Source organism: Plectropomus leopardus, chromosome 12 (genome assembly GCF_008729295.1).
Source record: "Plectropomus leopardus isolate mb chromosome 12, YSFRI_Pleo_2.0, whole genome shotgun sequence".
Classification (NCBI taxonomy): domain Eukaryota; kingdom Metazoa; phylum Chordata; class Actinopteri; order Perciformes; family Serranidae; genus Plectropomus; species Plectropomus leopardus.
The window spans coordinates 31,412,875-31,426,446 of record NC_056474.1 but is presented as its reverse complement, the minus strand read 5'-3'; the positions used below and the strand labels follow the sequence as shown (position 1 = coordinate 31,426,446).

At 40.8% G+C, this 13,572-nt stretch overlaps 1 protein-coding gene across 1 annotated transcript in view; it reads left to right on the top strand.

The window, feature by feature from the left end:
• LOC121951344 (disks large-associated protein 1-like) overlaps positions 1–13,572 on the top strand; it is a 152,256-nt gene that overhangs the window by 90,924 nt on the left and 47,760 nt on the right. Inside the window, exons 4-5 of the mRNA XM_042497625.1 lie at positions 2,012–2,207; positions 10,935–11,217. Of these exons, the coding sequence (XP_042353559.1) occupies positions 2,012–2,207; positions 10,935–11,217 (479 nt within the window). The remainder of the gene's footprint in view (positions 1–2,011; positions 2,208–10,934; positions 11,218–13,572) is intronic.

The window sequence follows — 13,572 nt, the reverse complement described above, 5'->3', positions numbered from 1 at the left end:
ATACGTATATTAATAGTGGAGGCATGACTCATAATAACGGCACAGCTTCAGACAGTACTACAGCAACAGCGCAACCAAGACCACGATCAGGACGAGCCAGAGGTATAGCATCAGTGCAGCCATAGGACGAGCATGGCCAAAGGCAGGGTCACAGCATCAGCACAGCCATCACCCCGATCCAGGCACAGCCAAGATCCGGGAAAACTACGAAACAAGGAGGCACAAATGCTTCGGAGAGGCAACCAAGTTAATGTAATGCAGTTAAAAGACATGAGCGTTTGCAATTGGAGGGAGAAAGAGAAGGAAAAAGGAGCTCAGTGTATCCTAGAAAGTCCTCCGGCAGACTAAATCTATGTCAGCCTAACTAGGGGCTGATCCAGGCAACCTGAGCCAGCCCTAATTATAGGCTTTATTAAAGAGGAAGGTCTTAAGTCTACCCTTAAATGTATTGACGGTGTCTGCTTCCCTGACCAAAACTGGAGGATGATTCCATAAAAGAGCGTAGTAACTGAAGGCTCTGGCTCCTATCCTACATTTGGAGACTCTGTGAACCACAAGTAACCCTGCGTTTACAGAGCGCAGTGCTCTTGAGGGTTGACAGGTAACTATGAGCTGTGACAGATAGGATGGAGCCTGACCATTCAAAGCTTTGTAAGTAAGGAGGAGAATTTTAAATTCAGTTCTGGATTTTACAGGGAGCCAGTGCAAAGAAGCTAAAACAGGAGAAATATGATCCCTTTTCTTGTTTCCCGTTAGTACACGTGCAGCAGTGTTCTGCACCAGTTGTAGAGACTTCAGAGACTTGTTGGGACAATAGGATAATAGGGAGTAACAGTAATCCAGCCTAGAAGTAACATATGCATGTACTACTTTTTCAGCATCTGTTTGAGTTAGAATATGTCTAATTTTTACAATGTAACAGAAGTGAAAGAAAGCAGTCCTTAAAGTTTGCTTTATATGGGGGGAAAAAGATAGATCTTGATTGAATATAACTACAAGGTTCCTTATAGTTGTGCTAGAGGCCAAGGCAATGCCATCTAAAGGAATTATATCCTTAGAAAATGAGTTTCTGAGATGTTTGGGGCCAAGAACAATAACTTCAGTTTTGTCTGAATTTAACATCAGGAAACAGGCATGTTGATGGTTTGGATGTGGAAATCAATGTAGAGAGTTGGTGAAGGTCAGTGGGGGAAAAACAGTCTAAATAAACTTCAGGCCCTACTGCCACATCCAAATTACCTGTATCTGAGGTCAAGTTGGTTGAGGGCAAGAGGTGATGGATTTTATCTCCAATAGTTATAATTTTATCATTAAAGAAATTCATAAAGTCATCACTACTGAGGGCCAAAGGAATACAAGGCTCTATGGAGCTGTGACTCTGAGTCAGCCTGGCTACAGTGGTGAAAAGAAACCTGGGATTGTTTTTATTTTCCTTAATTAACGATGAGTAATAGTTAGCTCTGGCATAGTGGAGGGCCTTTTCATATGTTTTAAGACTGACCTGCCACACTAAACCGGACTCTTCCATGTTGGTTGAACGCCAGTTTCTTTCAAATTTGTTTTAATTTGTGGGTCTGGGGAATACAAATTGAGCTTATTTTCTTTGTTCCATTATTTTCTTCTTAAGAGGAGCAACAGAGTCGAGAGCTGATCGCAGTGAGCCAGTAACACTATCAACAAGACAATCAATTTGAGAGTGACATAAATTAGCAAAAGTGTTCCGAGTCACACTGAGACATGGTAATGAGTTCAATGCGGAGGGAATCAATTCCTGTTGTGGTGGATGAACAGAATGTCCACTGAGGGGAGTCTTGTTCATGATGAACAAGACTCCCCTCTCAGTGGTTTCATTAGTCCTATGAAGACCTTTGAAAGACAATGTCATTGTCTAATTTTTTTTATTTTTCAATGTTGACCACTGTTGTGTTATTATGACTCAGTAATGACTCAGTTGATTGATAAATGGTGATGTTTAATGTTTAATTCTCCGTCCCTGTCATCCCTCTGTCAGGATTTCCACGGAGCACTCCCCCAAACTGCAGATCAGGAGCCACAGTTACCTGCGTGCGGTGAGTGAGGTTTCAATCAATAGAAGCCTGGATACCCTGGACCCCAAAACCCTCCTCGACCCCAAATCGCTGCTGTCCTCACCCCAATACCGCTCACGCAATGAAAGCTACATGAGGGCCATGAGCACCATCAGTCAGGTTGGTTGCCAACACTGCTGCGTTTGTCTTCACAGTATATCCCAACCAATTATTTTACATAGATACACAAGGCTTGGATGGATGTGATGGGGTATGAAAACAAATCCTTGACTTTCACCGAATGCCCATATTTCTCGTATTTCTTTATTTCTCTCTTTTTAAAGGATGGGTTCACTGCTTTTCAATGCAGACTTTATTGAAATATTTACCGTCATGTACAAATTTTTACCATACCTTCATTTTAGAAAACTTGCTGCAGCTTTGCTTTAGATCTAAACAGAATCTAACTGAAGTAATTGTTGACTTCCTTGGAAATGAGAATAGCTTATGACTAAACAACCTCCACTCAAGGTCCACTTATTTATTTGTTCTGAAACTTTTGACGTCACCCAGATGATCAAACTTTCCATAATGCATATGCTTTGTACTCTTGCATAAATTAGATTGTTAAGAGTTGAAGGTCTAAAAGATTGAGAGAAGCTGTTTCAGATGGCTAAGTTGTAGAAACTGAAGCTCTTAGTGAGGCTGTGGTATGCCCAGAGGTGCAGCGGTGCATAAGCACAAGTGTATTACATATATCCACCTTGGGGCATGGGTGTGTTACCCTGTATCAACACTAAAAATAGCCCTCAGTGTAATCCTTGTAAAGCAAAGCTGCAGCCAGTCCTGTTAGTCTTTCATGTAATCATGCCAGACTTAGTGGATAAGTGGATGTGGATATATTTGATTAGTAAGCCTTGCCAAATTACTTTGTATTGCATTGAATTTAAATTTTTTGCCCCAAAATCCTGAGTTGCTTCTTTTTTTGCCTCTGCATTTGCGATAGCCATTGCCAGAGGGATTATGTGTAGGGGGCGTTATGTTGTCTATATGTCTTTGCATCTCATTCTTGTAAATGCAATATCTCAGGAATTCCTTGAGGGAAGTTCTAGTTTCAATCAAATTTGGTACAATCATCCACTTGGTCATAGGTTAAAAGTCAAGGTGACTATTAGCTTATTTGTAAGTGTAGCTCATTCTTTTTAACACAATAACAAAAACACCTCGCTGGAATGTCTTCAGATTTGGCATAAACCTCATCTTGGAGTCAAGGATGAACAGATTAGTTTTTTGGTGGTCAAAGGTCAAGGTCACCATGACCTTGCATCCATCTCAATCTAATGAACGTGATATCTCAAATAACCTCGAGGGGATATCTTCGACTTTAGCACAAACGCCCATTTGGACTTTCTGTACTGAACATTCACAGTCATTGAAAGATTTTGAACACATATCTAACAAATGATAAAGTAATGACATTTTATATCTGAAAGGTGAAAGGTCAGCTTCTATGTGACATCATAATGTTCTGCAAAAACACTTTTCTGGCCATTACTCAACATAATATCTCAGCAACAAAAGGGTAGAAGTTTGGTTTTATACTGAACTGGTGACGCCAATCTTGAAACTGTGCTTATTGTAGAGATCTTTTTTGATGGTGTATACAACCAGAAAGGTGTAATTTTTTTTCTTCCCTTTTTTTTTTTTTGGACCAGCTAGGCCTGTATGCATAGGCATCTTCACTGCGTCAATGCAGTGGCCTTATTTAGCTGACTGACAGCACTGTGCTTTTCATGCAGTGCTTGTGTCTGTCTGAACTCACCCTGAAACAACACTAAGCCTGAGGAGAAGCTCTGTCTTTAATAACTTTGAGGAACAAAAGTCGCTTCACTCACGGGATGAATATACTGTATTTAAAACTCATAGTAGCCCTTAGGAGACCACCCTATAAGACACTGCCACACAACTGGTTATGCCTACCAGATATGTGAGGACTCTATACAGTCCTGGTTGAAAAACAGTGTACCCGTCACAGTTTGGGTCTGTGCACAGTGCACCATCAGCATGTCTGCACTGTACAGGCAAGACTGAGGATGAGAGTCATGTTTCCAACTCCACAAATCCATCCATCACATTACAAGTGTTTCTGAGACAGTATATCTGGTTATATTCTATATTTTTAAATTGTCAACAAATCCCATATGCAGACCCAAACCAATTCTGAATGTATCTGCTAATGAGTATGGTGTGTCCAATATATCTTCCTACTGTGTTCCATAGAGCTCCATTGTTATCCACAACTATTTAAACACACATCGATGAGGTGCAGTGTTGCACTGAGTGACATATTCCTTCATTACTATGAACACACTGTTGTGTGTTTTGACTCAAACCCACACACACTGTCCTGCTGCCACAAATACTCACTAGAGCACCAAATGTGGATTCATGTGGATAGTCTCCAACAAATATGCTGCTGCTTTCCGATTGTGTGGCATTTGATAAAGACTACAAAGACCAGCTGTTTTAGGAAATGACATCTCTTATTTTGAATGACACTAGGGTTTGACAGTATTGTATTGATATAATCAATATCATCAGTGCTTCAATTGTAATAAGAGGTACCAGAGTAAAGAGATGGATTTTCCGGCATTTCAGAGAGAGAGGAAAAAAGTTACTGAGCACATCAAAGTCCTCAATGTATGCAACATATTGGACCGTAGGGGTGCTAGCTGTTTCAACTAAACAAACCTAAAAAATACTGTTCTCACAAAGAGAGCAACATTTTTTATAGATTTATTAGTCAGAGTGCTATTTTCACTCAAAATTAGCAGGCTAAGATGCCTGTAAACAGCTGTTAAGTGCTTGCTGTCTTGTGTAATCCCTTCAGCAAGATTTCTACAATGGGGGAAATTAGGAATTAGGTCCAAATTTTCTATTTAGAACCACAACGACAAGCAGGCTCTCCCTCTCTTTTACAAAACCGATTTGAAATGCATCTAAAAAAAGCAAACAAGGGATTTTTGTGCAATTTCAATGAGAAATAAAGACTAACAAGACAGATTACATTAAATATTTGAGAAAAATGTATTAACATATTTTCATAGTTGTTTGGTAAAACAAATTTTTACCCCATCTGAAATTAAACTACATATTTGTGAGTTATAAAGCCATGAAGACTAGCATCTTAAGTTGAAACAAATGGTCTTGGAACTGAGAGTAGACAGGGCAGGAAAGTAAGAAAGTACTGAGCCATGTGAAGCACAATATGGGATTTGTTGACAATAAAAAATACAGAATTACACCAGATGAAGTGGCAATGCATTACATTTTTTTCTACTTCATTACCCTTTGAAGATTTACCATGTTAGTAGAGTAGGAGATAATTCATGAGCACATGGTTATTGAAGAAACTGCACCCCGATGGCTGTTATTTTGTTTTAGCTTTACACCTCCCTGGCTTATACACTGGCCACTTGCCCATGATCAAAATATAAGTATTGTTCAATCTTGTTTTGAGGTAATATGGTTTTAAAAAGAAAACTTGTGGTGTTGGCACCATTTTGGTAACACTGGAATGATCGTTACTGACTAACCTGCCTGCAGCAGTCTGCACCTATACCTGCTTTGACTCTGCCCTTCCTCCTAGCAGGCTGCTGTTTCCTTCAAAGCTCCAGCAGGTGAAATGAAGCTGTGCCCAATAAGCCTTCATTTGTCCCACCTTTACCTCACCTTGAACCTCCACTTGCATCACTCATCCTGAACCTGTCCCTAATTACCACTACCACACTAAATTGCCTCTATTAACAGTTTTAATATCCCTCTCTGCATGGACCCGACCATAAAACCCCAATTAAACCACTTGCCTCAATATGCTTTGGTCTTGAGATCTGTCTGATTTGTTTTCAATTTAAGTCAATGTGAGAATTAAGCTCAATGATTGTAAAAAAAAATAAATAAATAAAAGATAGGGAGATAAATATTAGAAATAGAATTCCAATAATGGGATGTTACAGTGGGCTTGCTGTTTGTGTGTGAAATACAGAGAGAGAAAACAACCATGTAGCTCTTTAAGTGAGACTGAAAAATAATAGATTTCACACCATAGCAGGAAGACTGTGTGGTTAGAAACATATTCTTGAGTTGAAAATCCTGGTTATAAGACTAAGAGCTCGTTACAAACCTAGCTCGCAATAGGGAAAAGGGAAGTAACACAAACAGTCGATGGAGGGGATTGTGAATTAAGGTGTAATTATTTTAAAAGACAAGTGGATATTAATTACAAAACAGATAAGAGCCGCCAGGTGCTGTCAAAACAATGAAACAAATGTAACAAAAAGAGGACTCCTTAAAGCAAAATGGAGCTGACTATCTAAAGACTACAGTGACAATAACTCAAATATCTCAAATACAAAACCTAACTAACTACTCTGGTGAATCGGTGAAAAGCATATGAGGCTGTGTTTATGCTGTTTAGATGGCACAGTGCAATTTCGGTGCTCATTTTGGCTCTAAAATGCATTTGTGTTAAAGCTACTCTGACAACCTCCTGTCGCAGATGCCGGGCAATTTTCATGGCTGTAGTGTGCAAACGCAGACAGATCTCTCCAAAATCACAAAACACATTTTATTTATGTTGAGTCTAGCCTTTGTGTTTGCTTTGTGTTTTTTGTTTTATCCACATGAGCGTCGTCTGGTGGAAATGTGGATTCTGATGTTTGATGAGTCAGTTGTTCACAACAACTTACAGAAGTCTTTTCTGAGTGGTTGAAACACATGCAGTCATCACACAGCAGCAGAAATGATGCGTGTGTTTCATCTACAGTCTCTGATCATTTTACACAGATGGCACAGCAGCAGTCACAACATTCATTTTGAAATATCCGTTTAGAAAAGTTGAACAGTAAATCATTTGGAGCGACGCAGCTGTTTTTAGGATGAGTACAGAGGTCAGTTCTGTTGGCATTTTGAATACAAGCAAAAGAAAACTGCTGGAGATTTTTTTTTGGTTACCACACAATATCATCCTACAGTATATGCAGTGATTAGGCTTGGGTGGTATGTAACATTTCATACCTTTCTGAAATTTCACCAGGGTATACAGTATTAAATGATTTAAGTGTGCGACCCTAACCCCTCAACGGCGAGTGTGCTACTTACTTTTTAGACTAATAAATACACAACTGTAACCCATAAAATGTCACACCTGTGTCCTTTAGTAATCAGTGAAATACAACTGTACGCCTTTTAAATTCACCTTTCTCTCAGTCATGAAAGACTGACAAGGCTTAAATGCCTCCTTATCTCATCATCAAACACACTTCATTCAAACTCAACAGAAACAAAATAAAACTTGCCCAAACCGTCTTGGTTACTCTTGCAAGTAATCTAGTTAGTAAGCCCACTGTTCCAACAGTCACCAGCTACAGTTTGGTTGTAATAAATACTTAATTCACCAAGTTAGTTGCAATGCTTTCTCTTTGCCTGCTGGCTGCTGGCTGTTTACAGTCCTGTAACTTCTCCTTCCATTACTAGGTGTCACTGTGTCTTTCAGCTCAGCTGAGACTCCACAGACTGAGCTTTATGATAGTATTGAAAAAAATACCTTTGGATTTCGAATTATCTTGGTAAACCGTAATACCGTGATACGGCCCAAGGCCTAACGGTGCTATATAAGGGCATTCTAATGCCAACATTTCAAAACAGGATTTAACATTAGGTAATTTTCTTATGGGTTAGGGTAAGGGTAAGTAGGGTGACCCTAACATCACTCATCTCACACCCATGAAGCTCAACACAAACGGATCTGTTCTCCTTAATCTCTAAATCACTTCACAGATGACCTGCTAATATACAGTTGTATGAAAAAGTTTGGGCACCCCTAACAATTTCCATCATTTTCATTTATAAATCATGGGTGTTTGTATCAGCAACTTCATTTTGATCTATCAAATAACTGATGGACACAGTAATATTTCAGTGGTGAAATGAGGTTTATTGGATTAACAGTAAATGTGCAATATGAATCAAAACAAAATTAGACACGTGCATAAATTTGGGCACCCCAACAGAAAAATCCCATCAATATTTAGTTGAGCCCCCTTTTGAAAAAATAACAGCCACCAGACGCTTCCTATAGCCTGTAATAAGTGTCTGGATTCTAGATGAAGGTATTTTGGACCATTCTCCCTTACAAAACATCTCTAGTTCAGTCAGGTTCGATGGTTTCCGAGCATGGACAGCCCGCTTCAAATCATCCCACAGATTTTCAATGATATTCAAGTCTGGGGACTGGGATGGCCATTCCAGAACATTGTATTTGTTCCTCTGCATGAATGCCTGAGAAGATTTTGGGCAGTGTTTTGGGTCGTTGTCTTGTTGAAATATCCAGCCCCGGCGTAACTTCAACTTTGTGACGGATTCTTGAACATTATTCTCAAGAATTTGCTGGTATTGAGTGGGATCCATGCGACCCTCAACTTTAACAAGATTCCCAGTACCAGCACTCGCCACACAGCCCCACAGCATGATGGAACCTCCACCAAATTTTACTGTGGGTAACAAGTTTTTTTCTTGGAATGCTGTGTTCTTCTGCCGCCATCCATAACGGCGCTTGTTATGCCCAAATAACTCAATCTTTGTTTCATCACTCCACAGCACCTTATTCCAAAATGAAGCTGGCTTGTCCAAATGTGCTTCTGCATACCTCAAGCGACTCCGTTTGTGGCGTGTGCTCAGAAAAGGCTTCTTCCACATCACTCTCCCGTACAGCTTTTCCTTGTGCAAAGTGCGCTGAATTGTTGAACGATGCACATCCACACCATCTGATGCAAGATGATCTTGAAGGTCTTTGGAGGTGGTCTGTGGGTTGTTTTTGACCATTCTCACCATCCTTCGCCTTTGCCTCTCTGATATTTTTCGTGGCCTGCCACTTCTGGCCTTAACAAGAACTGTGCCTGTAGCCTTCCATTTCCTCACTATGTTCCTCACAGTGGAAACTGACAGCTGAAATCTCTGAGATAGCTTTTTGTAGCCTTCCCCTAAATCATAATGCTCAGTAATCTTTGTTTTCAGGTCATTCGAGAGTTGTTTTGAAGCCCCCATGTCGCCACTCTTCAGAGGAGAGTCAAAGAGAAGAACACCATGAAATTGGCCACCTTAAATACCTTTTCTCATGATTGGATACACCTGTGTGTGGAGTTCAATGCTGAATGAGCTCATCAGACCAATTTTGTATTCCAATAAGTAGTTACAGGTATTCAAATCAGTGAAATGACAAGGGTGCCCAAATTTTTGCACAGCCTATTTCTAACCTCTGATTTAATTACATACAATTGAATATCGCCACACTTAAATTTTTTGTCTTAAAAACACCCCAGTACTCAGCTTTGATTAGGAAATGAATGGCATGCCACTTTGATCATCTCCTGTGAAGATAAAGTAAATTATTATGCAGCCTCAGAGGGGTGCCCAAACTTTTTCATACAACTGTAAACTTGACCTGACCTATAATCAAATGCCAAGACATGCTAGTGCACAGTGTGCAACAGAAATGTAAATGTGCAAATATTAATTAGTTTGGTTGTTTATGTGATTTAAATGTGACTGCAACAACAACTTTAGTCTATAACATGATAAAACAGATATTATTCCAGCAGTGAAGGCATTAATGTCTGCTGAGAAGGAAAAGTCTCTGTCATGACATTTAGCAGCTCTACAATGAAGGCCTTTTCTTCACTCTGGTGACTCTCCTTGCAGCCATCTGAAGGCAGCAGGTATCTGTTCCTCGCCTGGGAACCAGAAAAATCTGTGAGCGCACATTTGATTTGCTCTGACAGATGCATCTGGTCCCCCTCCACTTTGGACAGATTTCCAGCGTCCTGAGATGTGCAGAGCCAGTCACAGTCGTTAATCTAATATGTTTGAGACAGAGACCATAAAGAGAAATGCCGCTGAACCATTTTCAAAAACAACCAATATGACTTACTGTTGAAGTCAGTATGTGTTATTATTGAACAAAGTGAATGGTATGTTTTTGCTAGAGGAAAAAGAATCAATAGCACTAAAAGATTTCTTTTTTATAACTGTCCGTTATAACTTATAACGGACAGTTAAGCCAAAAATTTGTTTGGACTCAGATGCTTTGTAAATATGACTTCATAGCAGCAATAAAACAAACCACATATGAACAAGAACAGCACCAGTTGTACCAAATCACACCAAATTGCACATAAAATATATTGTACTTACATTGCAACATATACTGCACACACACACCACTGTTAAAACCATTATGAAACTACTGCAATCTCTGCAGCCTTAAGCAGCGTGGTTTAAAAGTTTGATGGAGGTAGGAACATGAGAGTTTTTAAAATGGTTTGGTTTTACCTGTTTTAAATTGTGGTGGTTGTGATCGGAAAAAATAGTGAGGTCGCTCAGACTACACAGAGATTGCAACATCGTGATATCCTGAATGGACTGGCAGTAAGCTCCCTGGAAAAATAGCAAGCCTGTCCCAGGTTGTGCTTGGGCCCTGCTGCCCTGCCGTGGCAACAAACTCCACGCTGAGGTGCTCATCAACAGGGAGCAAGACCTCTCTAAAACATTTGGAAAGCTGCCTTAGTTATAGCCTCAATCAGAGTCCTGCATCCCAAGTTGTAGTTGATCAAAAAGGGTTTGTACTGGCTTAGAGCAAACGGTGAAAATCCTACTAAGTGGACGAGCCAGCAAGTAGGCCCCTATTGAAGCTGTTTTGACCTGCATGCTCAAAGCGTCTCTCTAACAAAACAAAAAAATGTGCCTTTTTTAAAAAATGTATGATATTTTGAATGACTTTATTCTGTTCCTTTTGTTTCTCCCCTCTTTCTACCTGTTCCTCCTCTGATGTCCTCTGCTCTCCTCCTCCAGCTCAGCGAGGTGGAGGTGAACGGGCAGATCGAGCAAGTGTGTGAGCAGGTCTACAGCGAGATGCAGGCCCAGGCCATGGAGGCTGCCATGGACAGCATGGACACCATGGACACCCTGCCCATGCCGGGGTGCTTCCGAATGCGGAGCCACAGCTATGTGCGTGCCATTGACCAGGGCTGTGCAGGGGAGGAGGAAGGAGAAGGAGGGAGACCATTGCTCCTGCTGCCATCCTCCCCACCACGCACATCTGCCACCACTGTCAGGACAATCCAGAGCAGCACAGGTAGGCCACGACAAGACAGGAATGTCTGTTCAGTCTGCATGTTCTTGTATGTGTGTTTGCATGCCTCGGTGCTGGTGATAGCTGAGGCCGGAGGCATTATGTTTTCAGGTTGTCTGTCTGGCCCATTCTTGTGCAAGTAATATCTCAAGAATGTCTTGTGGGAATTTCTTCAAGTTTAGCACAAATGCCCACTTGGACTCAAGGATAACCTGATTAGATTTTAATGGTCATATGTCAAAGGAAAAGGTCACTGTGACCTCACATTCATCTCAGTCATGTAAACGTATTATTTAATGAGCACCTTGAGGGAATTTCTTTCAATTTGGCACAAACGTCCAATTGGACTTATGGATGAACTAATACGATATTGGTGATCAAAGATCAAGGTCACAGTGACCTTGAATTTGTCTCATTCTTGTGAAAGCAATATCTCAGGAACACCTTGAGGGACTTTCTTGAGACTAAAGTGGACTAAAGGATACGATTTTGTTGGTTAAAGGTCAAAGGTCAACTGCATAATGTTACTAAATGCTATAAGTCAGGAACAAAAGGGGTGATATTTGGTCAGATACTGAATTGGTGACACCAATCTTGGAACTGTGCTGACTGTAGAGATTTTCTGTGCTGCCTGGAGGAAGATGTCTGTGAAGCATCCATGTTTTCACAGACATTCATGTAAACTGCGCATGTGCAACTTGACTGGTGCACAGAGGCATATAACCACATGGCAGTGTTTCTAGTTAAGCTTCAATACAAATGTGTCCAAACTTGTTATACTGGGAGAACATGTACATGTCCTGCTAATAACACATTACATCAGTATGTCTCTCTCTCTCTCTCTTCTCTTCCTACTTAATACTATTCTCTGTCTCTCCAGCTCTTTTCCTGGCCTTTGTTGTGGTCTGTTTCTCTAGTGTCCACTGCAACTCCACTAAATGAGTCAGTCATAAGTATGCATTTCACGTGGTCCGTGGCCTCTTATTCAAATATATTTGCGGTCCCTTTTTGACAGTTTAGCACTGTCTTATTTTGCCTTTAAAAGGAACATTGACATGTAGATGACATCTGCCATCTGCTTTCAGTGAAGTGTTCTCCCTCCTGTCATTCTGTGTGTCGTCGTTGTGTTTCGTTCTTATTGTATCGTCCGTATCTCGAGCTGGTGTCTGTCAGTTGTCAGTTGTGTTTACCTCTGACAAGCACAGCAAGACATGTAAGTGGGTTAGGTCAAGAAATGCAGTCTAGCCAATCAGAGGCAGAGTAAGGCAGGTCTTATCAAGAAAAGCCAATGGCGAAGCAGCAAGCAAAATCAACTGCAGGATTAGTGTGTGGTGCCACACAGAAGCGCTTCCCTCATCTGCATGCTTCGGCGTAGTGCTCGCATCAGTCACATTACATATCCTCAGTTTTACTATCTGTAGTTTTATCTGGACCTCTGCAGCAAAAAGTCTGCTTTACTTCGGAGCTTTTCTAGAGAAATATAGTTTTTGTGGATGCTACCACACTACCTGGTCCATAAATCAGCTTTGCTACTGCAAAGCTTAGAAAGTAGTGACGTTACCACCACTATTGAGAAATATGGTTAAGATACTAACACAGCTACTTGTAGTGACACTACTGTCCAACACTGAATGGGTTTAAGTCATAGACTGTATCCAAGGATGGACGACATGACAGCTCCCCCAAAGTGAGGCTATTCAATCTGTATCGCCCCCTAGTGTCTAACTGTAGTATTGGTCCTAAGACCTGCCCCTCCATGTTAGTGAATGGACATAGGCTGAACTAAAAGCTCAAAGTACACACCAAATAAATTTTTCCCAAACATGGTTTCTGTCACTGAAGGTAGTTCTCATTACCATGATGTTTTTTTGTGTTTTGTTTCACCATCAGTTTGGTTTTATTGAGTTATTAAATCTTTTGGCTTTAAGATCATGGCTTTTCCGCCATGATTGACAGCTGTGACAGCCAATCCACGCATTCACATTCAAGGCAGCTGCCCACGATTGGTTGGACAGGTGTTTGGGTAGTAACTCCCTCCTGTGGAAATTGCTACTGTACAGATGCGGCGCTCCCAATGACATCACCCTAGCAAGATGGCAACGCTTGTAACCGGGATATTTTAACCTCGTTTTAGCATAGCAGGGGTAAGTGGTGGCGCGTCGTCCATATTTATTTACAGTTTATGGTGTAAATACACTGTGTACCCAAGCAAGCAGCTAGTGTTTGGTTCCACACTTTCATACAAATACGGTCACTTCTGGCACCAAAAACCAAGATGGCAACATCCAAAAGATCAAACTCGAGGCTTCAGAAAAGAAGTCCATAAACCAGTGGGTGACCTCAAGATTCAAGAAACGT